Below are 24153 nucleotides of genomic sequence, written 5' to 3'. Positions count from 1 at the left end.
CCCTGAGGCTTGAAAAAAATGTCTGAAGCAAAAAAAAAAAAAGAAAATCGGAAGTGGCACTGTGGCTCAAGTTATAGAGCACTTGCCTTGAGCTGAAGAGCTGAGCAACAGCGCCCAGGCCCAGAGTTCAAGCCTCACGACCGACCACAAAAAGAAAGAAAGAAAGGAATTTTACTTGCATCCACTCTCCTAGTAGGATGAAATGTGGAAATATTAACAATTACCCAGTGTACAACTGGCCGGTGGCTCTGTTCAGATGGGACCAGCGTCGGGAGGGACACCCGCTAGCCCTGGCGACACCTGCACCTCAGGCCTGGTTCCTGAGCCTGCGGGTCTCCTGCCCCTGCCCCTCCGGCCTCCTGGACATCAGCGGTGGCCGCAGGTTGGCAGGTGGGATGGAGCATGGTGGCCAGCTCCCAGGCTGGACCTGGCTGTCCCCCAGGCCGCACTTGGAAGTCCCCCTTTGGCACCGGCTCTGCTGTCACCAGGCTGTTGTCCAGGGCCTGGAGCCCTACGTGCTGTGCTGGCCTGGCCTACTCACCCACCCGTGCCCCCAGATGGCACTCCTGTGGTGATCTGGGACAATGAGCTGCTGTGAGGGGCCCCGATGCCCACAATGTCCGTGCCTGAGCAGTACCCATGGCCGAGCAGTACCCATGGCCGAGCAGTACTCACACCTGAGCAGTACCCATGGCCGAGCAGTACCCATGCATGAGCAGTACCCATGTCCGAGCACTTCCCGTGCCTGGCCTGCGTAGTGCCCGGCCTGCGCAGTGGCAGCCTGCATGGTGCCCGGCCTGCGTGGTGCCTGGCCTGCATGGTGCCCGGCCTGCGTGGTGCCCGGTCTGCGCGGCGCCCGGCCTGCATGGTGCCCGGCCTGCGTAGCGGTGGCCTGTGTGGTGCCTGGCCTGCACAGCGGCGGCCTGTGTGGAGCCCGGCCTGCATGGCAGCGGCCTGCGCGGCACCCGGCCTGCACAGCGGCGGCCTGTGTGGAGACCGGCCTGCATGGTGGCAGCCTGTGTGGCGGCGGCCTGCATGGTGCCCGGCCTGTGTAGTGGTGGCCTGCGTGGTACCTGGCCTGCGCAGCGGCGGCCTGTGTGGAGCCCGGCCTGCATGGCAGTGGCCTGCGTGGCGGAGGCCTGCGTGGAGCCCGGCCTGCATGGCAGCGGCCTGCGCGGTGCCCGGCCTGCGCAGCGGCGGCCTGCGTGGAGCCCGGCCTGCGCAGTGGCAGCCTGCATGGCGGCGGCCTGCGTGGCGGTGGCCTACATGGCGGCGGCCTGCGTGGCACCTGGCCTGCGTGGCGGTGGCCTGCGTGGCGCCCGGCCTGCACAGCGGCGGCCTGGTGGCGGGTGCACTCACGTGAGGGAGATGGTGAAGTGGAAGCGCTGCCGCAGGCCCCGGAAGGTGACGAAGGACCGTGGCGGGAAGCTGCGTGTGCTGACCTCGCAGAAGGGCCGCTCGTACTCGCCGGGCGGGCACATGCAGTGGAAGCCGCCGATCAGCAGGTTCACGCACGTGCCCCCATTCTTGCACACTCCGTTGGCGCAGCGGCCCGAGCGGACGTTCACCTGGCAGTGGTCCCCTGGGGATGAGAAGGGTCACGTGACCACACCCCTGCCGCTGGAGACACAGCCGGCGGTGCTGGGGGGAGGTGGGCCTGCTGGACGCTGGGGCCACTACTCAGTCCCCAGGGTGGCTCTGTCCTAGAACCGCTGTGGTGGGCCCTCCCCCCCAGCCCCTCCCCCGCATTTCCTGGCTCCTGAGCCCCACCTCCCAGCATGCTCTGCAGGCCTGTCTAGGGCAGGGCTCCACTTTCTGTCCAGGGGGCAGCTCTCACCTCTCAGAGCCCCCTCCATCTCCCTAACCACCTCCCCAGACCCAGACCACCTCCGAACTGACACCCACACGGGTGCTGATCCTATCCGCCACCTCGCCAACCTGTCCAGGATGCCGGAGACAGAATGCTGGTCGCTGTGTGCCTCGGTCTCCCTGGCTCAGAACCCACCCTGACCCATGAGGACCCGGGTCCTGGTGGGTCCTCCAGCAAGGCCCAGCTCCCTCGGCCCACGCTCACCTCTCCACCCAGGGTGCTGGGGTCCCAGGGAGTCCGGGGTCCACCATTAGGAATGACAGGGACCAACACAGCCACCATGTGTCCCCTCGCCACGCCTGACCTCCTCTGGGCCACACCCATTCAGGAAGCTTCCATGCTCCACAGCAGGCTGAAAGCCCCAGACCCAGGCCTGGGGCCTCCCCCACCTCCCATCCACCCGAGCTGGTGCTGCTGTCACCCCCCCCCCCCCAGCTCTGCGAGGACAGCTGCAGCCGAGGGCCAAGTATGGAACCATCCGGCACCGAGAGGGCCTCTGGCGGGTGGTGCCGGCCGGGCACTGCGGGGAGGGGGCCTCGGGATGTGCGCTGTGCGGCAGCCCCGGTAAATGCTTGCAGGATGAAGTCAGTGCACGCCAGCGCTTCCCCAGTCTCCAGGCAACCGTCAACGCTCACACCTGGGCTAGGAGCACGTGCTGGGTTCAAAGGCTTCACACAATGAAGAACTGGCTTCATGCTAAACACGCGCCACTTCTAGAAAAGCATCAGCACCAGGCTTCAGGTGAACTAGGACAGACTGGGACAGGGCCTCACCAAATGGGTTCTGGTACCTTCTTCCTCTAAGACCTGTGAGACCCCGGAGGGCGTGGCCCAGTGTCCACGAATAAGCACACAGAGCCTGTCACCTTGGGGCAGGGGTGAGGTGTCCAGGGTTTAGCCAGCTGCCCAGGGGGTCAGGGGGCAGTTACTCTACAGCCCAGCAGATGCCTCCACCCAGCCAGCTACAAGCTACCAACGTCACAGTGCTGAACGGGATGTAGACACTACGGAGGAGACATTACTTTTATTGTTATTATTGTTACCATAATCATCATCATCATCATCATCATCACGAGAGACAGCTACTGTATAGCTCTGGATGGCCTTGAACTTATTATCCTAATGGTGCACAGAGTGCTGGGATTTCAGACATGAACCACTATGCCCAGCAAGAGATGCTGTTTGAGTGAAATGTATGTTCTTGAGTTGTTTACTATCAAGGTTTATGTTGTTTTTTCTATTATTATTTGTGTGTGCTGGTACTAAGGCACGAACACAGGGCTCCAGACCTGGAGTCAGGACCTGGTTTGCTTGCTTTACCTCTTGAGTTACAACTCCACTTTTTTGCTGGTTAGTTGGTGAGTCTCATGGACTTTTCCGCCCTGGTTGGCTTCAAACCACAATCTTCAGATCTCAGCCTTCTGCATAGCTAGTATTATCCCACGAGCCTCCAGCTCCCAATTAAGATTATTATTGTTCTTTTAGTTGTTTATATTTCAGATTTGTGTACTTCTTCTTTTCTCTTTTTCTGAGACAGGGTCTGACTATGTAGCCCAAATTATCCTCCTCCTGCTCACCTCCTGCCCCACCTCCCACTCACCCTCCTCCTGCCGGTCCTCCTGCCTCTTAGCCTCCCACGTGCCCAGCCTTAGCTTGCCTGCTCTAGTTCTTATTCAAAATTAACATGGTGCATCCTCTGCATCTTAGTGTTCTGCTTGGAATCCACTGCTAGCTGAGTGACATGGCCAGGAGAACACCTCACCTCCAGCCCCCATCCCTCACAGCTGCCCACCTCCCACCCCCACTCACCCCTCACAGCTGCCCACCTCCCACCCCACCTCCTGCCCCCACCCCTCACAGCTGCCCACCTCCCACCCCACCTCCCGCCCCCACCCCTCACAGCTAACCACCTCCCACCCCACCTCCCGCCCCCACCCCTCACAGCTGCCCACCTCCCGCCCCCACTCACCCCCACAGCTGCCCACCTCCCACCCCCACCCCTCACAGCTGCCCACCTCCCGCCCCCACTCACCCCCACAGCTGCCCACCTCCCGCCCCCACCCACCCCTCACAGCTGCCCACCTCCCGCCCCCACTCACCCCTCACAGCTGCCCACCTCCCGCCCCCACTCACCCCCACAGCTGCCCACCTCCCACCCCCACCCCTCACAGCTAACCACCTCCCACCCCACCTCCCGCCCCCACCCCTCACAGCTAACCACCTCCCACCCCACCTCCCGCCCCCACCCCTCACAGCTGCCCACCTCCCGCCCCCACTCACCCCCACAGCTGCCCACCTCCCACCCCCACCCCTCACAGCTGCCCACCTCCCGCCCCCACTCACCCCCACAGCTGCCCACCTCCCGCCCCCACCCACCCCTCACAGCTGCCCACCTCCCGCCCCCACTCACCCCTCACAGCTGCCCACCTCCCGCCCCCACCCACCCCTCACGGCTGCCCACCTCCTGCCCCCACCCCTCAAAGCTGCCCACCTCCCACCCCCACCCACCCCTCACAGCTGCCCACCTCCCGCCCCCACCCCTCACGGCTGCCCACCTCCCGCCCCCACCCCTCACGGCTGCCCACCTCCCGCCCCACCCCTCAAAGCTGCCCACCTCCCACCCCCACCCACCCCTCACGGCTGCCCACCTCCCACCCCACCTCCCGCCCCCACCCCTCACAGCTGCCCACCTCCCGCCCCACCTCCCGCCCCCACCCCTCACAGCTGCCCACCTCCTGCCCCACCTCCCGCCCCCACCCCTCACAGCTGCCCACCTCCCGCCCCCACTCACCCCCACAGCTGCCCACCTCCCGCCCCCACCCACCCCTCACAGCTGCCCACCTCCCGCCCCACCTCCCGCCCCCACCCACCCCTCACGGCTGCCCACCTCCTGCCTCCACCCCTCAAAGCTGCCCACCTCCCACCCCCACCCACCCCTCACAGCTGCCCACCTCCCGCCCCCACTCACCCCCACAGCTGCCCACCTCCCGCCCCCACCCACCCCTCACAGCTGCCCACCTCCCACCCCCACTCACCCCCACAGCTGCCCACCTCCCACCCCAACCCCTCACAGCTGCCCACCTCCCGCCCCACCTCCCGCCCCCACCCCTCACAGCTGCCCACCTCCCGCCCCCACCCACCCCTCACGGCTGCCCACCTCCTGCCCCCACCCCTCAAAGCTGCCCACCTCCCACCCCCATCCACCCCTCACGGCTGCCCACCTCCCGCCCCCACCCCTAACAGCTGCCCACCTCCCACCCCCACCCCTCACGGCTGCCCACCTCCCGCCCCCACCCCTCACGGCTGCCCACCTCCCGCCCCCACCCCTCACAGCTGCCCACCTCCCGCCCCCACCCACCCCTCATGGCTGCCCACCTCCTGCCCCCACCTACCCCTCACAGCTGCCCACCTCCCACCCCCACCTCCCGCCCCCACCCCTCACAGCTGCCCACCTCCCGCCCCACCTCCCGCCCCCACCCCTCACAGCTGCCCACCTCCTGCTCCCACCCCTCACAGCTGCCCACCTTCCGCCCCCACCCCTCACAGCTGCCCACCTCCCGCCCCACCTCCCGCCCCCACCCCTCACAGCTGCCCACCTCCCGCCCCACCTCCCGCCCCCACCCCTCACAGCTGCCCACCTCCCGCCCCCACTCACCCCCACAGCTGCCCACCTCCCGCCCCCACCTCCCGCCCCCACCCACCCCTCACGGCTGCCCACCTCCTGCCCCCACCCCTCAAAGCTGCCCACCTCCCACCCCCACCCACCCCTCACGGCTGCCCACCTCCCGCCCCCACCCCTCACAGCTGCCCACCTCCCGCCCCCACCCCTCACGGCTGCCCACCTCCGGCCCCACCTCCCGCCCTCACCCACCCCTCACGGCTGCTCACCTCCCGCCCCCACTCACCCCCACAGCTGCCCACCTCCCACCCCACCTCCCGCCCCCACCCACCCCTCACAGCTGCCCACCTCCCGCCCCCACTCACCCCCACAGCTGCCCACCTCCGGCCCCACCTCCCGCCCCCACCCACCCCTCACGGCTGCTCACCTCCTGCCCCCACCCCTCAAAGCTGCCCACCTCCCACCCCCACCCACCCCTCACGGCTGCCCACCTCCCGCCCCCACCCCTCACAGCTGCCCACCTCTCGCCCCCACCCCTCACAGCTGCCCACCTCCTGCCCCCACCCCTCACAGCTGCCCACCTCCCGCCCCCACCCCTCACAGCTGCCCACCTCCCGCCCCCACCCCTCACAGCTGCCCACCTCCCGCCCCCACCCCTCACAGCTGCCCACCTCCCGCCCCCACCTCCCGCCCCCACCCCTCACAGCTGCCCACCTCCCGCCCCCACCCCTCACAGCTGCCCACCTCCCGCCCCCACCTCCCGCCCCCACCCCTCACAGCTGCCCACCTCCCGCCCCCACCTCCCGCCCCCACCCCTCACGGCTGCCCACCTCCTGCCCCCACCCACCCCTCACAGCTGCCCACCTCCCGCCCCCACCCCTCACAGCTGCCCACCTCCCGCCCACACCCCTCACAGCTGCCCACCTCCTGCCCCCACCCCTCACAGCTGCCCACCTCCCGCCCCCACCCACCCCTCATGGCTGCCCACCTCCTGCCCCCACCCACCCCTCACAGCTGCCCACCTCCCGCCCCCACCTCCCGCCCCCACCCCTCACAGCTGCCCACCTCCCGCCCACACCCCTCACAGCTGCCCACCTCCCGCCCACACCCCTCACAGCTGCCACACTCCACCGGTGCCAGCCATGATGATCATCAGGGCGACTTGATCACTGAACTCAGTAATTCATGAGCAGGAGCTCCGCACACTCCGATGCCCTGGAGCTACGGGCCTCGGCCACCTGCTTCCAGGTGCTGTGAAGAGCCCAAGGCAATGTTGGAAAGGCTCTTCAGGGAAGCCTTTGGAGGGGGCCGGGCAGTACTGGAGCTTGAACTCAGGGCCTGGGTGCTAATCCCTTAGTTTTTTTTTTTTCCACTGAAGTCTGATGCTCTGACACTTGAGCCACAGTTCCACTCCTGGCTTTCTAATGGTTAATTTAAGATAAGAATCTAACAGACTTTCTGCCCTGGCTAGCTCTGATGGGATTACAGGTGTAGCTTTTTCACTCAAGGCTAGCACTCTATTACTTAAGCCACACCTTCACCTTGTTTTTGTTTTGTTGTTGGTTAAGTGGAGGTAAGAGTGTCACAGATTTTCCTGCCCAAGCTTCAAACAGTGATCCTCAAATCTCAGCCTCCTGCGTAGCTGGGTCCTCACTGCAGGCCTGAGCCACGGGTGCCTAGCTTGGGGAACCTTCCCAGAGGCCTCAGGATCCAGAGTCTCCCCAACCCCACAGCCTCACGCACGAGCTGGCTCTGTCAAAGAGGCTACGAGGCTACCCCTCGGCCTGAGCAACGCTGAGGCCTCTGGGCAAACCCAGCTCCCTGGCTTCGGGCAGTGGCTTTCCCACCACAGGGAGGAGGCGGGCGGTAGGTGTGCGTCTGGGCAGGTCTAGGGACATGGAAGGGGAGGCAGGCACCCGGCACTGGCACAGGCTCTGGGGGCGAGGAGGTGAGGCATTTTCACATCAGATGTGGGAGTGGAGGGAGGCCAGGCTGGGGAGCTGCAGGCGCCAACCCTGGCTTCCACGGACCTGCACGAACAAGCCCTTTGCTGCTCATGGGCAGCCGGGGGCAGAGGCCCAGCTAGGGTGGGCACCGCCAGCCTGGTCCCTTGGAACTACAAGCGGGGGACCTGCCTGGGTGGGGAGGAATGGGTGAAAGTTTGCTCACTTAAGTTTTTAAGTAAATATAAGACAGTTCTCTTCTAGTATAAGAAATGCCTCAGAGCTCTGAACGAGAAAAACTTGAATTTCCAACAACAGTCAGAGCAAAAACTTCAGCACAGAAGACACTTGGAAGCCGGAAGTTTAGGCAGAATTAGGGATGGCCAGGGGAGGCAGAGAACTCTGTAAGGAGGGAGGGAAGAGCCCTGGGAACGGGACTCGGGTGAGAGCAAAGGCAGCCTTAAATACAAGCACCCCAGAGCTCAGTCACAGCACTGGAGGAGCAGATGCAGCAAAGGACCTCACTCTTCGCAAAGACCCTTTGTCCCACAGCGAGGCTCAGGGCAGACTCTCTGCCACAGGAAGCACAGTTTGGGGTAAGTAGGAGAACACTGCAGGGCTGAGAAAAGGGAAGTGTCCGTCAGAAGTGATTAAATACTCCCACCTGTCCATCATTCCAGGCCCCGCCCACTCATTCATCCAGTACCCACCCATCCTTCTCTTTGCATGTCCAGCTGTCCATCTTTCTACCTTTTGCCCTATCCATCCATCTATCCACCCACCTACCCATCATCTGTCTATCCATTTACTCCACCTACCCACACATCTTTCCATTCATATAGCCATCTATCCATCTTTCTACTTACCACTCTATCTATTCATCTGTCCACCTATGCACCTACCCCTCCTCCATCCACCCACACCCACCTCCCACATGTACCATTTATTACTCATCCATCCATCCATCCACCCACCCACCCAACCATCCATCCATCCACCCATCCACCCACCTATCCATCCACCCACCCACCCATCCATCCACCCACCCACCCATCCACCCATCCATCCACCCACCCACCCATCTATCCACCCATCCATCCACCCACCCATCCATCATCCACCCACCCATCCATCCATCCACCCACCCACCCATCCATCCACCCACCCACCCATCCATCCACCCACCCACCCATCTATCCACCCATCATCCACCCACCCATCCATCCACCCACCCGCCCATCCATCCATCCACCCACCCACCCATCCATCCACCCACCCACCCATCCATCCATCCACCCATCCATCCACCCACCCATCCATCCACCCATCCATCCACCCATCCATCCACCCATCCATCCACCCACCCACCCATCCACCCATCCATCCACCCACCCACCCACCCATCTATCCACCCATCCATCCACCCACCCACCCATCCATCCATCCACCCACCCACCCATCCATCCATCCATCCACCCATCCATCCACCCACCCATCCATCCACCCATCCATCCACCCACCCACCCATCCATCCATCCACCCATCCATCCACCCACCCACCCACCCATCCACCCATCCATCCACCCATCCATCCTCTCACCTACTCATCCATCCTCCATCCCCCAGCCACTGTCTCCTATGCATCAAATCACTGTTCATCCACCTACCCACCTACTCACCTCTCTCATCCAACACCTAACATACTATCTGGCATGAGCCATTCTTAGGAAATGGAGTGACAAGAATGAATGGGAATTCCCATGTGGGTATGTGTCTAGTGTTCAGGAAAACTAAACTGTGTGCAGAGCAGATGGGAAAAGAGCAGGGAAGGGCAGGAGTGTAGGGCAGCAGGGAAGGCCCAGGCTGAAGACACAGGCAGGACAGAAAGCCATGAAGACCCCAGGGCGGCACAGCAGAGGCTGCATCTTGACCTGGGGTCACCGCCCACCCCACAGATCCAACCAGATCCCCAACATACACCCACCCCTAACACAAAGCCATGTACACACCCGTATGTGCACAGACCATTCACACACCTGTACATACCCATGCGCGCACATGCATGCACACACCTGCACATGCACACACCCATGCACACCCCTGTACACAGGGACAACCGTTCCCAGCACAGAGCAGGCAGCAGCGCAGCCCAGGCCTCTCTGAACCTGCCACACAGCTGCCCCGCCTCGGGGGCCCCCTCCCCCATGTGGGGGGAGGGAATTGCATGGCTGGCTGGCAGAGTGCAGAGGGGTGTGGGCCCTGGGCTGAGCCCTCGGTCCAGCCCAGCAAAAAGCTGCAAGAAAGAGCAAGCTGAGGGAGGGAAGGGAGGAGGGGGGAGGGGGGAGGGAGAGAGAGAGGGAGAGAGGGAGAGACACACACACACACACACACACACACACGCACACGCACACACACATACGCGTGCAGCCAGGCCACATGGCCAGACTCCAGTCACAGCCACACCACCTCTGCAGCCTCTGCCTCTGGCTGTCACCAGGGTGGCTTCTGTGAAGGTCAGGTGACTGCACCCACCCCTCACTCCAGCCAGCCACAGGCCCCACAAGGCAGGCCGCTGGGGCTTGGAGACGGACCAGTGCTGGGTGGGGAGAGGCACCAAAGCTGCACCTGCTTGCCTGTCCCCAGAGCCCCAGGCCCGCCCCCTTCAGGAGGGGGCTCCCCTCCCTGCTGCCAGGGACCAGAGTCACTGAGCAGGGAACTGCTCTGTGCCTCAGTTTCCCTGGCTGGAAATCCAGCTGTGAGTCAGGGTCTCTTGTCTGTCCAGTGTCCCCAGCCTAGGAGATGGTATCAGGTGACCTGTGCTCCCTGTGCCAAGAGTTCTCCTTACCCTCCTGCGGCCCTGCCAGCCGGAGCCCCTCTCTTCCCCTCCCCTCCACAGCTCCCCATCACCACGCCCTGCCTGAGCGGGGGCTGTTCAGCTTTGTTTGATTTCCTCACCTCCGTGAGGGGAGAGCTGGGACCTCCTTCCTAAACCTCACCCACAGGCCTTCCCCACCTGGCCAAGCTGCCTATAAGCTTCAGCCTAGGGCCAAACATCTGCCAGCTGCTCCCCACTGCCCCCCCCCCCCGCCAGGGAGGGGGAGGGAGACGGAAGCCCAAGGCTCGAGCAGGAGGGGGCTGTCCAGGGTCAGCCTCTCCAGGTGACTTCATTGTCTTTGAAGCAACTTCCCAGAACTCTGGCACACCCATTTTTTAAACTATAAATAAAAAATGCATTCCAGTGGCAAACAGCCAGACCCCAGGGCTGGGAGCCGAGAGGTAGGGCTGAACTCCCCTCCAAAGCAGCACCGGGCCAAGGTGCAGCCTGAGTGACAGGGGCCTGGCCCCACGTCCTCCTCCTCGCCCTGGTGTGGGGAGACCAGGAAATAACCCACTCTGCAGCGAGCTCAAGGGGGCCCCCAAGTCCTGGGGCCCAGAGATCACCTTGCGTGGCAATGGAGATCCAACACGATCTTGAGACGAAGGAATTCTGTGCAGGTCTCCATTCACAGACACGTAAACTGTGCTTTTACAGAGACAGAAGAAGAGGAAATGAGGGAGAGAGAGAAGAGGGAGGGAAAGGGGGGAAGGAGGGAGGGAGGGAGGGCCAGAGGAGGTGTGGTGAGAAGATTTGAAAAGTTGCTTTTCCTACCAAAGGCTTTGGTTGGCAAGATTTCACTTATAGGCTGAGCAATGACCTCCACTTGAGTGGCCATCAACTCTTGGGTTTAATGACTAAATCCAGCCCTGCGCTGACCCCTCCCTTAGGGCGAAGCTGGACCCCTGCTGGGTGTCTGGTGGGTGCAGGGCTCAGTGCCCCGGAGCGGCCCAGCTCCAAGGGAGGAAGGCCTCTCCCCCGGATGTGAAGGGGTCACTTGGGGCATTCGTGTGGCCCCCTGGGGACACGGACATCTCGAGTGGGAGGGCTGTCTGCATTTGCACTGCCACCAGAATGTAGTCCAACCCTTTTCCCGTGAGCAGACAGGCGGTTAGAGTGTTACACTACTTCCCTGGCTTGAGCCTATAAAATGTCCTCAGTCCCAGGAGGCCCTCAGGGCAAGCAGGGCGCCATGGCCTGGTGGGGGAGTCTGGAGGGGAGCAGGCGGCCCCACCCCGGGGAGACAGTACACAAGGCAAGGCCGGCCAGGATGGGCCCCCGGCACCGATGCCAGTGGGCAGCACCAGCACCGCTCTGAGGCCCGCCAGGTGGGAGCCGAAGCCCGGTCTGCTCAGAGAAGGCAGCCCTGGGGTCTTCACGCAGGGCTCACAAGTAAACGGAGCGCACTGAGCACAAGGACAGTGGCTGCTCCTCCCCGCCCTGATCCAGGTCCCACGGCCGCCGAGCCCTGGCAGGCTGGCGGGGAGGGGGGGTCCCACACCCCGTGATATCAAAGCTATAGCTCAGGAATGTACCCCAGGGGAGACGCTAGTCTACGATGATAAATCACCTGCTCCCAAAGGTGCGGGGGGGGGCGGGGAAGTGGGGGGAGAAAGCCTCCCAGGAATGCCAAAGATCCTGGGGCACCGTATTCCAGCTCCCACCCACCCCAGCTGGCCAGCCACGAGAGGGCAGCTTGTGGTCGGAGGGGCCTCGGTGCCCAGGAAGGGACCAAAGGCAGCCAAGGGTCTCTGTGTTCACAATACAAGTCCTGGCGACCCAATGACCCGTCTGTGAGTGGCTGTGTGGGGACCAACCTGGTCCCTCAGCCTCAGTGACTGTCCCCGTGCCGGGAGACACGGGCAGCATCGGCCCTCACCGGGTGTCCAGTACCAGGGGCACCGGGGCCCACGGGGAAGGATGGGGACAGGAGGGGACATTCAGGCCAGGCCCGTGGGAGCGTACACTGGGGTGCCAAGGCCTGTGTGAGAGAAGGCGGCGTGAGCTGGGCGTGGAGGGCGCAGGGCAGCGGGGCCTCCGGGCTGGTCTCAGGAGCGGGCGCCTGGACTAACTGCCAGAGCTCTGGGCACCCTGGGAAAGGGGCTCCACACACCATTTAAGGGACACACTGGGCACTCTGAGGGGTGAGGAGGTCAAGGACAGGCTTCGGCCTTCTAGAACCTTCCCAGAGCAGGTGCAGTGGATGGGGGGTGGGGCAGGGCATGGCAGGGCTGCACTTCAGACAGAGGGAGGCAGAGGAAGCGGGGAGACAAGGGTTCTGGTGGCAGCCCAAGGTCGTGTCCTTCAGGAATTTAACCACCTCGGGACAGAAGGCCAAGCGGCTGAACGCAGAGAGAACAAACTTGGGGTGTGGCTCTGTTGTTTGGGGGGCATTTGGGGTTTTGAGAAATTGGGGGCGCGTGCAGTGTACCCCCACATCTCAGTCTCTGTGCTTTTCCGAGCGAGAAAGTCCCAGCGCAGAGCTGCCCTGGCGGGGGCAGGATGGAGCGGGCCGAGCCCGCAGCGAAGACCCCAGGGCCCTGAGGCCCGAGAGGCAGAACGCAGCGGAGCCATGGGGAGGCTTTTCTCCAGCATCAAATTGGGTGAGCTTTTGCTGACAGTAATTGATGCCTTCCTTCTGCCGGCTCCTGCGGGGCCCCAGCACCCCCACCCCCAGCCCCAGGAAACCTAGGGCTTCCAGAGGGACTTGAGCCAATTCCAGCCCCACAGCCTGGCGAGTCCAGGGCAAGGCCCGAGGCCCCGCTTCCGGTGAGTGGTTACCAAAGCCTGGTGAGGACAGCGCGGCTTTCACCAGGAATAAAAGCACAATGACCTCCAGGAAAAAAACCAACCAAAACCCCAATGCCTCAAAGGGAGAGGAGGGAAACGGGAGGAAGAGGACTGGGGAGAAATAATCACTCTTAATGAGCCTTATCTCAAGGGAAACGTACACGATGCTTTCAGGACCCAAAGAGATTCAAATTAGCTTCCTGCCAATCACTCAGCCCCAGACTCTCATTGGTGATGACAGACGGGGCCAGGCCCCTGCTCATTAGCTTTCTAGCAACGATTCTCCTGTTGAAAAGAAAATCGGGGAGCTTCCAAAGTCAGGTGACTCAGTGCAACGGGCTGACCCACCTCTGAGGGTCTCTGGATCCTGGAGGCCTCAGGTTACCCTACCTGGCAGGGTGCGTGTACATTCCAACCTACACTATTCCTATGGAGGCTGGGGAGGCTCCCTGGGCTCCGCGGTCTCAAGGCCATGGGACATTGTGACATGCCGCCCTTCTCTCTCCCAGGGCTCACTTTTCCTCAGCAGCGGAAGGGCAGAATGCACAGGTTAACCAGGGTCCCCCTTGAAGGGGCAGGTGGTGACTGCGTGCACCACCAGGTATACAGCAGGCACTCAGCAAGTGTTCGTGACAAGATGGCGGACTCCCTGGAAGGCACTGCCCCTGTCCCAGGACGGCAGCAGGAGAGCCTGTGGAGGACTCCCCCGTGGGGCACCACGGCTTGCTGGGGTGCTTCTCTGTCAGGTGGGGTCCACCCAGCGGCTGGCTGGTACGCCCTTTTGGGTGCCAGGACAAGACAGGAAGGGATACTGTGACCCACGCCCAAGAGGTGGCAAGAACCCATGAACCAAAAGCTCAGGGTGGTAGCGGGCAGCACTGAAGAGCTTCTGCTGCCTTCCTTCCTGCTCACTGGCAGGAGCAACACTGGGGAGACAGCGGGAAGAGCTGTCTGGGTGCTGCTGGCAGTCAGCCATAGCAGGCAGAGTGTAAAGCACCCAGACTACCCCTCTCTCTCCCCCACAGATTACAACCATTTGGGGGGCAGACAGCTCCATCTCACAGGCTGCCCAAGCCTCTCGCTCTCTTTGTGCTCCTTGCTTGCTCTCTTCCTGCTAATAAATACCTGCTAATACCTCCAGCCTTTGTGGAGAGCTCAATAAACTTCCTCTCTGGGTTGCATGAGAGGCCCATCCAAGCGGGGAGCCGTTGCTCGGGCTTTAGGCTGAACTCCTTAATCACCACACAGCTGGGGAAAGGAAGGACCACAAAGTCATCTCCGGAATAGATCACGCCCCGCCTGAGCCATGGAGTGTTCCAGAAGACATTACGCAAGCTCACTGCACCTAACAGGCCATCAAAGGTCAGACCGAGATCTGGGGCCAAGGAACAGAGTGCATTTCTGTGCTGCTCTTGGGCTGGCTTTTTACCTTATATTCATTGTAGCTGGGCGTGGTGGCTCAGGCCTGTAATCCTAGCTTCTCGGGAGGCTGAGATCTGAGATTCGTCAGCCTAGGCAGACAAATCTGAGAGACTCTTATTTCTAATTAGCCAGCAAAATGCTGGAAGTGGAGGTGTGGCTCAAGTGGTATAGCAAAAAAGCCAAGCAAGAATGCAAGTCCCTGAGTTCAAGCCCCAGTACAGGTGCAAAAAGTTATTTAAAAAAGAAAAGAAGAAAAGGAATTCATGGGCTGTGCTTGCCACGCTGACGTTTGTGATCATGTGATCAGCAGGCCGAGGGGAGGGGCGCTTTCCGCAGTGACAGCCAATGAGGTGAGACAGTCACGGGCTGCATCTTTGGAACCCAAGCCACTGACAGCTCGGGCTCTCCGCCCTGCTTCCCACGCTCTGCACAAACCAATAAAGTACTCCAACTTCATAACCACTTAGAAGCGGCCACCCATGTCTCCAGCGGCTCGCGGACGGCACCCCACAGTCCTCATCACCAGCGCCACCCGAGGGTCGGGGGAAGGTGAACGGCACGCGGGGACACACCTCTCAGGGGAGCCGGAAACGTCCGCACAGGGCCCGCCGCCGACCTCGCACCTGCCCTCTCGCCACGTCTCCCGGAGGGAGGTGAGCGCGGGGAGCCCTCACCTGTGAAGTCCTGGAAGCACTCGCAGGAGTAGCCGCCCTCGCGGCTGAGGCAGCGGCCGTGGTCCCCACACGGGCTGGAGTAGCACAGGTCGATCTCGGTCTCGCAGTAGTCGCCGGTGAAGCCGGGCGGGCAGCGGCAGCGCAGGCCGGTGATGGGGTGGATGGGGCGGAAGAGCACCGTGGCGGAGCTGACGAAGGGCGCGGAGCTGTCGAAGCGCAGCACCGACACGCACTTCATGTAGTTCTCGCAGGGCTCCCGCAGGCAGATGTTGTCGTCGAAGGGCAGCACGCGCTGCGCCGCGATGGCGGCCAGCAGCGTGCGGTTCAGGTAGATGTGCTCCTGCAGCTCCTCCGACGGGAAGAAGCGGCCGCCCGGCAGCAGCGCCGAGAACGTCACGTTCAGGATGTTGGAGCTCACGTCCGTGTCGTTCTGGATGTTGAAGACGAAGACGTCGTCCTTGCTGGTGGCCAGCACCGTGGCCACGCCCTCCACGAAGAGGGACAGCAGCGGGGACAGGAACTTCTCCTGGGACATGTTCTCCAGGCGGACGGTGATGCTGTTGGTGAGCATGTCGTCCGTGATGATGATGACGCGCAGCGTGCACAGGGCCGAGACGCTGTGGAGGCCGTCTGCGGGGAGCAAGGACAGCTGGGGTCACCCGGTGCCCTCGGGGTCACGGCCAGGGGCACGCCTGGCACCCTGCTCCCCCCGCCCCCCCATCCCCAGCCCCCCGCCCGTGACACCCACGCCCGGCCCCTCGTGCCTTCTTTTGTGATTCCCACGGGTTTCCAACCACGGAGAGGACGAGCACCCGGCACGCAGTGACCAAGTCCACGTGATGGCGGTTCTGGGCCACGTCGGGGTGGGCGGACGGGTGAGGCCTCGGGTCACCCATCCCAACAGGCAGCCCCAGGCACGGGACGGCAGTGGAGGCCCCCGCCCGGCGGCCTTCACCGGCTCCCGGAGCCCACCTCAGACCTGAGGTGCGGGTGTGCTTCTGGGCACAGCCCAGGATGCCCACAGCGCCCACACCCTACCAGCCTCCCAAAGGCACCCAAAGGCACCCACCAACCTCAGTTCCCAAGGACAGAAGCCAGGCAGGTGCAGGCGCTCCCGAACCTTTCCCCACGGGTGTGCGGGACGTGCCCACCCAGTCTGAGCGGAGAGGACACTGCAGGGGGGGGGGGAGGGGAGGGCGGGGTGGAGCCGTCCGGGCCCCACAGCACAAGGGAGCCTTTGGAGCAGCGGGGGCAGAGGCGCAGACCACCCCCAGGCCGGGTCTGGGGAGGACTGCGAGTCACGTGACCTGCCCATCACTGAGGGATGTCGGCCATTTCACAGCCCCGGGCCCTGCCGGTGCTCAGATCACTACAGCAGGCCCAGAGCCCCGCAGAGCCCACACCACTCCACCGTGCAGCTGGGGAAAACCGTCAGGGCTGGAGGGGAGCGGCTCACCCAGGGACGGACGGCCTTCCCCATCCCAGCCAGTGAAGAAGGCTTCCCATCCTTCTCCATCCAGCCCAGGAAGCCTGGTGGGGTGGGATTTTAGAAAGGAGGGGAGGAAGGCAGACTCCACTTCAGTGTGGGGAGCTGCTCCCCATCCAGCCTGGACCAAGCACTCCTTCACGTCCCCACCCCCCGGCCAGCAGCCCAGAGACCCCGGCAGCCGGGAACCAGGGCTAGACAATGATCAACAATGGGAAGACACAACTGGCGCCGGTGGCTCACGCCTGTCATCCCAGCTACTCAGGAGGCTGAGATCTGAGGATCGCGGTTCAAAGACAGCCCAGGCAGGAAAGACTGTGAGACTCCTATCTCCAATAAACCACCAGAAAACCGGAAGTGGCGCTGTGGCTCAAGTGGTAGCTGCTCACCTTGAGCTGAAGAGCGCAGGGACAGCGCCCAGGCCGAGTTCAAGCCCCATGACTGACAAAAAAAAGTGAGAAGACACAAACATGGGGGAAAAACACAGATGGCAAAGCACAGGTGCACAGACCTTGAGCACAGGCGTCCGCGCCCTCCCTCCCTGGCCCACCGCCACCCTGGCCCGAGTAGCACTACCCCCCTCTCCTGGCTCAGGGGACCAAAATGCTGCGTCACACAGAGGTGGCAGAAGCAGCGTCTCGACACCCAGTCTGTGCACCAAGAGGAAAGCAGGGCCTCTCCTTCCCGAGGCGCTGGTATAGAGAGGCCATGTGGGGAGGCCCTGCGGGCACACCAAGGCACCGTGGTCACCAAGGCCCGACATCACACAGCAGGCTCGAGCCACACACACGAGCAAAGAACACAGAGTTGGCGGCCACTATAGTCCTGGCCTGCCTCAGTTTCCCTCCAAATTCATCCTCACAGCGTGGTCGTGGTTGTTTTAGTGTGGATCCCATCACCACAGTTTCCTGTGGTTCCTAAGGAGACGGGGGATCAGATCCACACTCCTGACCCTTCCAGTGGCCTGACAGGATCTCTCCCCTACCTCCCGCCATCATAGCACACCTCCCTGGCATCCCTCTTCCGTTCCCAGGGCCTTTGCACATCTTGTCTTTGACTTAAGTGCTGCCCTTGTCACCCAGAGGCTGCTCCCTTGGCCCCCACTTCCCGGGTTTCAGCTACTGGTCCCTCACCAGGGGCTCCTGTGCTGAGTACCCCTCCCCCCACCCCGGCTTGACTTCATGGTTTACGTCTGTTCTGCAGGAGTGCTTGATGCTGTCCTAAAGTCACAGCTAGAGGAGTCCCCGGCACTCGGAGGCCAGACCAATGGATAACCCGTGGGGAGGGGCGGCGGGGCGAGGGGGGATTTCCTGGTCGCAGCCAGAGGCTCTGTTCTAAGCTGTGTGTGTGTGGCTGTTGACTGTTTTTTTGTGAGGGTCCTGGGGGGCACCGGCTGGACAGCTGGCTTCCTGAGGGGCTGCCTGGCTGCTCTGCCCGAGACACACAGGCCATACTGGTTTTCAGCCAGAAGCCTGGGCCTTCACAGGTGTGCAGGTCCATCCAGCCCCCGAAGTCACAGCCCCAAAGAACACCCCCGAACAAGAACGCTCCAGAACACTCCAGAACGAGGAGCCGCAGGCTGCGGACACGGGTCCTCACCTGGGGACAGTGACCACTCAAAGTAGCACTGGAGAGTAAGCACTGTTGCTGAGCTAGCACACACAATGCACTGACTACCGAGCCCAGCGCCGGGGCAGACCAGGCCCAGGAGTCAATGAGTTTGGTTCTGGCCCGGCTGGGCTGGGTCCGAGTCCGCCTGCACAGCGTCAGCAGAGGCAGGCTGCACTGGCGCCCAGCCGAGCAGTGCCCCAACAAACATGGCTGGACACCGCCCACTGGCCCACACGTCCACAGGGTCTCAGATATCCTTCCTGGGCTGACCTGGAGCCATGACCCTCAGATTTCAGCCTCCTTAGGAGCTGTGATCACAGATGTGAGCCACGGGCACCCGGCCCCTGAAAAGCCACTTTACCTTGGCCCCAAACCTGGGACAAGTGGTCAGCTCCACAGCCACACGCCCGTTCCACCAAGGACACCACTGCCTTGTGGGCTGTGTGTGCTGCCTTCCCTGAGCGACTGACGCCACAAGCTGTCCTGTGTCCTCCACCCCACGGCCCAGTGTGTGTCCTTGGTGCCTCTGGAGTGCTCCACGTGGAGGACCTGGCAGTTTGGAGGACAAGCTTTGGGCCTTGGGCCATGGCAGGTGGAAGTATACAGATCTCTTCCTCCTCCTCTTCCTCCCCCGTGCCTTCCCCCAGGGCTTCTGCATCATCATCCATCAGTGTCACAGTGAAAAGCTGGGCCCTCAAGCCTGAGGTCCAGGTGCACGTCCACAGCTGTGAGAACAGTGCTGATACCACAGCCCCTCTCCTCACCCCGGCCCTGCACCCACAAGCAGCCCTGCCCGGCTTCCGTGGCCTCCCAGGGAGCCACGTCACTGAGGTCTAGACAGTGGGAGACGGAACAGTTCTTCACCGAGGGACACCCGCAGAAAGCCGTGTCAACTGCGAGAACTCTCCAGGTCTCCACGTGGGATGCGACCTATCACCTGACCTCGTGTGGGCCAAGCTGGTGGCAGGAGGGTGCTGGTGCTCCCACAGCAGGCCCTTCCCTCAGAACATGGAGAGGAAAGGTCACACCACACCCCGCAAGGGGCAGGTGGGGGAGCGTAGCAGGATGGGCGGGGCTGTGCTCTGAGATGGGTGGCGGTGCCGTACCATGGGAGAAGGACAAGGCAGCCATCACAGAAAGACCCCAGGAGGTAACAGGGAGGCGTCTCCTAAAGATTTAGAATGGAGTTGACCTTACTGTGGACAGGAACAGCCTTCTGGGCACAAGACCCAGCAAAAGCACAAGTGTCACAGTCAGGGGAAGGAGCACCAAGGTCCTGTGGTTGCCAGGTCAAAGCCATGGCCGAGCGGCCCATGACAGCACACAGTCTCCCACCTGATTTTGAGGCCACAAGTCCCGGGATCTATATTCCCAGCAAGACCCCTGGAGAAGCTGCCAGGCTGCTGTCCAGCACCGGGTCACCACACGCTCCATGTCACTGGCTTGTGGGCACACCACACCACTCCTTGTTCTGCCTTTCCTGGCCTGTCTGCTTTCTCTCTCTCTCTCTTTTTTTTTTTTGGTTGTTGTTGCTAGTCCTGGAGCTTGAACTCCAGGCCTGGGCACTGTCCCTGAGCTTCATTTGCTTAAGGCTGGCACACTACCATGTGAGCCACAGCGCCACTTGTGGCTTTTTCTGATTATGTATGGTACTGAGGAATCAAACCCAGGGCTTCATGCATGCTAGGCAAGCACTCTACCACCACGCCTCCTTCCCAGCTCTGCTTTCTCTTCTTCAAAGGGACACCAGCATGTGCCATGGTGAAACCCCGATGACCTCAGCAAAGCCCCATTTCTTTTTTTTTTTTTAATTTTTTATTGTAAAGATACTATACAGAGGGTTACAGTTACATGAGCAAGGTAATGAATATACTTCCTATTGAGCATTGTTACCCCCTCCATTGTTTTCCCCCTACCATCCCTTCCCTCCCTACCTTCCCTGAGGTTCTTTTTTTTTTAATTGTGATTAAGTGATTATATAATTTCCCAAATTTCACAGTATTGTGGAATAATGATGCTCATTTAAAGTCACAAGTTCACTCTAACTTTCCTGGAGCAAATTGTCTATCACAGTCTATAACATATAACGGTGTACACATATACACCATACATGTGATCAGCAGCATGAGGATATTTAGTAGTGGTTCATCCAGATGAGTGGGAATTCTTTGTTTATTATGTCCTGTTAATTTTGTCGTATCACCTAACATTTTGGATTTAGCATCCACTTATCAGGGAGACCATGTACCATTTGTCTCTTTGCTCTTGGCTTACCTCACTCGACATGATTCCTTCTAGCTCCATCCATTTCCCTGCAAATGCCATTATTTTGTCATTTCTAATGGCTGCATAATATTCCATTGTGTATAGATACCACAATTTTTGGATCCATTCATCTGTGGTGGGGCATCTGGGTTGTTTCCATATCCTAGCTATTGTGAACAGTGCTGCAATAAACATGGAGGTACACGTGTCCTTGTGTATTGTCCTTGTATCTACCCTGTTGTTCAGGGTAGATGCCTGAAGTGGTATGACTGTGTCATAAGGGAGGTCAATCTTTAGCTTTCTAAGGACCCTCCAGACTGCTTTCCAAAGTGGTTGTATAAGTGTACATTCCCACCAGCAGTGTAATAGGGTTCCTCTTTCTCCACATCCCCTCCAGCATTTGTTGGCTGATTTGTGGATGTGGGACATTCTGACTGGGGTAAGGTGGTATCTCAGGGTTGTCTTTATTTGCATTTCCTTCACCACCACGGATGATGAACATTTCCTCATGTGTTTCATTGCCATTTTTATTTCTTCATCTGAGAAGTCCCTCTTTAGCTCCCTTGCCCATTTAGTAATTGGTTTGTTAGGTTTGGGAGGGATTAGCTTCTTGAGTTCCCTGTATATACAGGATGTTAACCCCTTGTCTGATATATTGCTGGTAAATATTTTTTCCCAATTAGTTGGTTGTCTTTCTAGCTTGGTTGCAATAGATTTAGCTGTGCAGAAGCTTTTTATTTTAAGGTAGTCCCATTTGTCGAGTCTCTCTCCAATTTGTTGGGACCCTGGGACTCTGTTCAGGAAGTTCCTTCCTGTGCCTATTAGTTCAAGTGTCTCTCCTACTCTGTCCTGCAGTAGTTTCAGAGATTCAGGTTTAATGTTAAGGTCTTTAATCCATTTTGAGTTGATGTTGGTGCATGGTGATGAGCTGGGGTCCACTTTTAGTTTTCTGCATGTGCAAAGCCCCATTTCTAAGTAACAACCCACTCTGAGGGTCAAGATGCACATGAACTGGGGGGACACTATTCAGCCTAGGAGTGACAGCTATGTGGCATTGTAGGCAGACAAGGCCATGGAGAAGGGGAGCCCAACTGCTGTGACCTATGGCTCTCCCTGAGGGCAGTGCGAGCAGCAATCCTAATGTGGGGACTCTGTACCACACCAGGCCTACACAGCCCTTCTTTAGGTGGGGACCCAAAGGCATCGCTGGGCCAGCAAGGCCACAGGGCCGTGAGCCTGGTGGCAGATGAAGTGAGGGAAGGGAGGCGCAGGAGGACACTGGCACTGAGGACCTCGAGGACAAAGGCCAGCATCTGACCCAAAACACACCGGAGTTTTGGGGACAGCTGAGTGGACAGTGGTATCAGAAGGAGCCTAGGTCCACTTGTCTGTGTCTCTCACCCAGTCTGGAGGCCTCCCCAGCCCTCCCCTCCTTGCCCCAGTGTCTGCAACACCCTGGCCTTTACAGCTGCTCCCCACAGCCCAGCGCTGCCCCTTGCAGCCAAGTGCTGTCCCCCACAGCCAAATACTGTCCCCCACAGCCCAGAGCTGCCCCCCAAAGCCCAGCGTTGTCCCCCACAGCCCAGTGCTGTCCCCCACAGACCAGCACTGTTCTCCACAGACCAGCGCTGCCCCCCCAAGCCGACTGCTATCTCTCACAGCCCAGTGCTGCCCCCCACAGCTGAGCGCTGGCCCCCATAGCCAAATACTGTCTCCCACACCCCAGCACTGGCCCCCACAGCCCAGTGCTGTCCCCCATAGCCCAGCACTGTCTCCTGCAGCTGGCTGCAGTCACCCTGCAAGGTGTCACTGTGTGGGGCGCCGCTGCCATCTTGATTTCAAGCCCTGTACTGCTGTTCCCCCCTGAAGCCACACGGCCCAGGGCAGGGAGGGTCTGCTCACAGCCAGACCCAGGGCAGCGGGGCGGGAGGGCTGCTTCTCTGCCTGTCTCTTTCTGGAGCTTGTTGGTTTGGGAGACCAGACTAAAGTCAGATGGCAGGTGTGAAGCTTGGCTCTTGCTGCCCGAGGACATCTGGCTTGTCTCTTTTCTGAGCTACAAAGGAAGCAGGAGCTTTCGGAGTGGGGTCTGGGCCCCAGCTAGGGGGAGGACAGTCCTGGTCCCAGAGGCGCCGGCCACAGAGGCACCTGTGAGTGCCCAGGCCACCATGCCAGTCAGGAACTTGCCGTGTCACCTCGCAGCCAACCTGATGGGCATTGCAGGAGCAGTACCAGGAATACAGAGGGCAGAGCCAACCATCCCGCCCTGCCCATCCACAGAGCCCGCCCTGCCCGTCCACAACACCCCCCTGCCAGTCCTGATGCCCACCCTGCCCATCCACAAAACCCGCCCACCTGTCCACAATGTCCGCCCTACCCTTCCCAATGCCTGCCCTGCCAGTCCATGATGTCCACCTGCCCATCCCAATGCCTGCCCTGCCAGTCCATGATGCCCGCCTGCCCATCCCAATGCCTGCCCTGCCAGTCCATGATGCCCGCCTGCCCATCCCAATGCCTGCCCTGCCAGTCCATGATGCCCGCCTGCCCATCCCAATGCCTGCCTTGCCAGTCCATGATGCCCGCCTGCCCATCCCAATGCCTGCCCTGCCAGTCTATGATGCCCGCCTGCCCATCCGTGATGTCCTGTGAGGACAGTGGTGGCTGCCACAGCTCACTGCTCATCTGGACCCCTCACCCACACTCTAGAATATTCACCACTGCTGGGCCCAGAGCTGCCAGGGTGGGGTCCCCACATCCCTTTCCTGCTGGTCCCCGGGGATCTGTGCATCACAGGCCCAGGCAGCCAGCACCAACCTCACCCCACCAGAGTGTGCCCAGAGCCCAGAGTAGCCTCAGTACCCAGAGCCTCCCCCACACCTGCGGCCCCGTGACCCATGCAGGGGACAGCCACACCCCGCAGGGAAGTCCCCACCCCTGCCCCCGAGTCCCCTCCCATGCCAACAGCAGGACCCCGCAATGCACTCAGAATTTAAACTCAAGCTTGAGGCTCCGGGCCTCGGCACAAGGCATCCATGAGGGCCGCCCACGCTCCCCCTCCCCCCGCCAGCAGCCCCCTCCCTCCATCCTGCCCCTGTAGTGCCCAGGCCAGGCTGCCCATCTAGCACACGGGCCATCCACCTGGCCTGCCCGGAGTCCTGACCCCTCCCCTCGCCCCTCCTCCAAGGGGGAAAAGAACACTCCAGACTGGATAGAAAGCTGGCTCGGAGGCCCTAGGCTGGGTGCTGCGGCTCCCATGGTGAAGAATGTCACCTGTCACACCCAGGCCGGCCTCGGGAGCACCTGTCCCACACCTTAGCCTGGCATGAGCGTCCCCTGCTGCGGCCCGTACTGCAGAGCCCCCCGGAGGAGCGTGGCTGTGATGTAACGCATGGCTGGGCCCGCTCAGGAGCTGCCGCCTGCACACACGCGGACCTCCTGCTTGCTCAGGGATACACGGGTGAGGGATGCGGCCTACAAGCCTTGCCAGCCATCTGCAAAGGGCAGGGGGCAGGGGTAACCGAGCCTGCGCTCACACAGAAGAACATCAGCCTAGACCCCAGCACAACCCTGCTGTGAAGCCGACGTCTACGTGCCAGCACCGT

The 24153-nt window shown here is 61.3% G+C and overlaps 1 protein-coding gene across 1 annotated transcript in view; it reads right to left on the bottom strand.

Annotated features, from left to right (window-relative positions):
• LOC122096818 (cadherin EGF LAG seven-pass G-type receptor 1-like) overlaps positions 1 to 16088 on the bottom strand; it is a 73571-nt gene extending 57483 nt beyond the window's left edge. The window contains exons 1-3 of the mRNA XM_042667342.1: positions 15987 to 16088; positions 15193 to 15841; positions 1360 to 1582 (exon numbers count right to left, since the gene is read on the bottom strand). Coding sequence (XP_042523276.1) covers positions 1360 to 1582; positions 15193 to 15841; positions 15987 to 16088 — 974 coding nt within the window. The remainder of the gene's footprint in view (positions 1 to 1359; positions 1583 to 15192; positions 15842 to 15986) is intronic.
• Between the last annotated feature and the right edge of the window lie 8065 nt (positions 16089 to 24153).

Source organism: Dipodomys spectabilis, unplaced genomic scaffold (assembly GCF_019054845.1).
Source record: "Dipodomys spectabilis isolate Male_0828 unplaced genomic scaffold, ASM1905484v1 ptg000392l, whole genome shotgun sequence".
In the NCBI taxonomy this organism is placed as follows: Eukaryota; Metazoa; Chordata; class Mammalia; order Rodentia; family Heteromyidae; genus Dipodomys; species Dipodomys spectabilis.
This window is presented reverse-complemented; position numbering and strand designations above follow the sequence as displayed.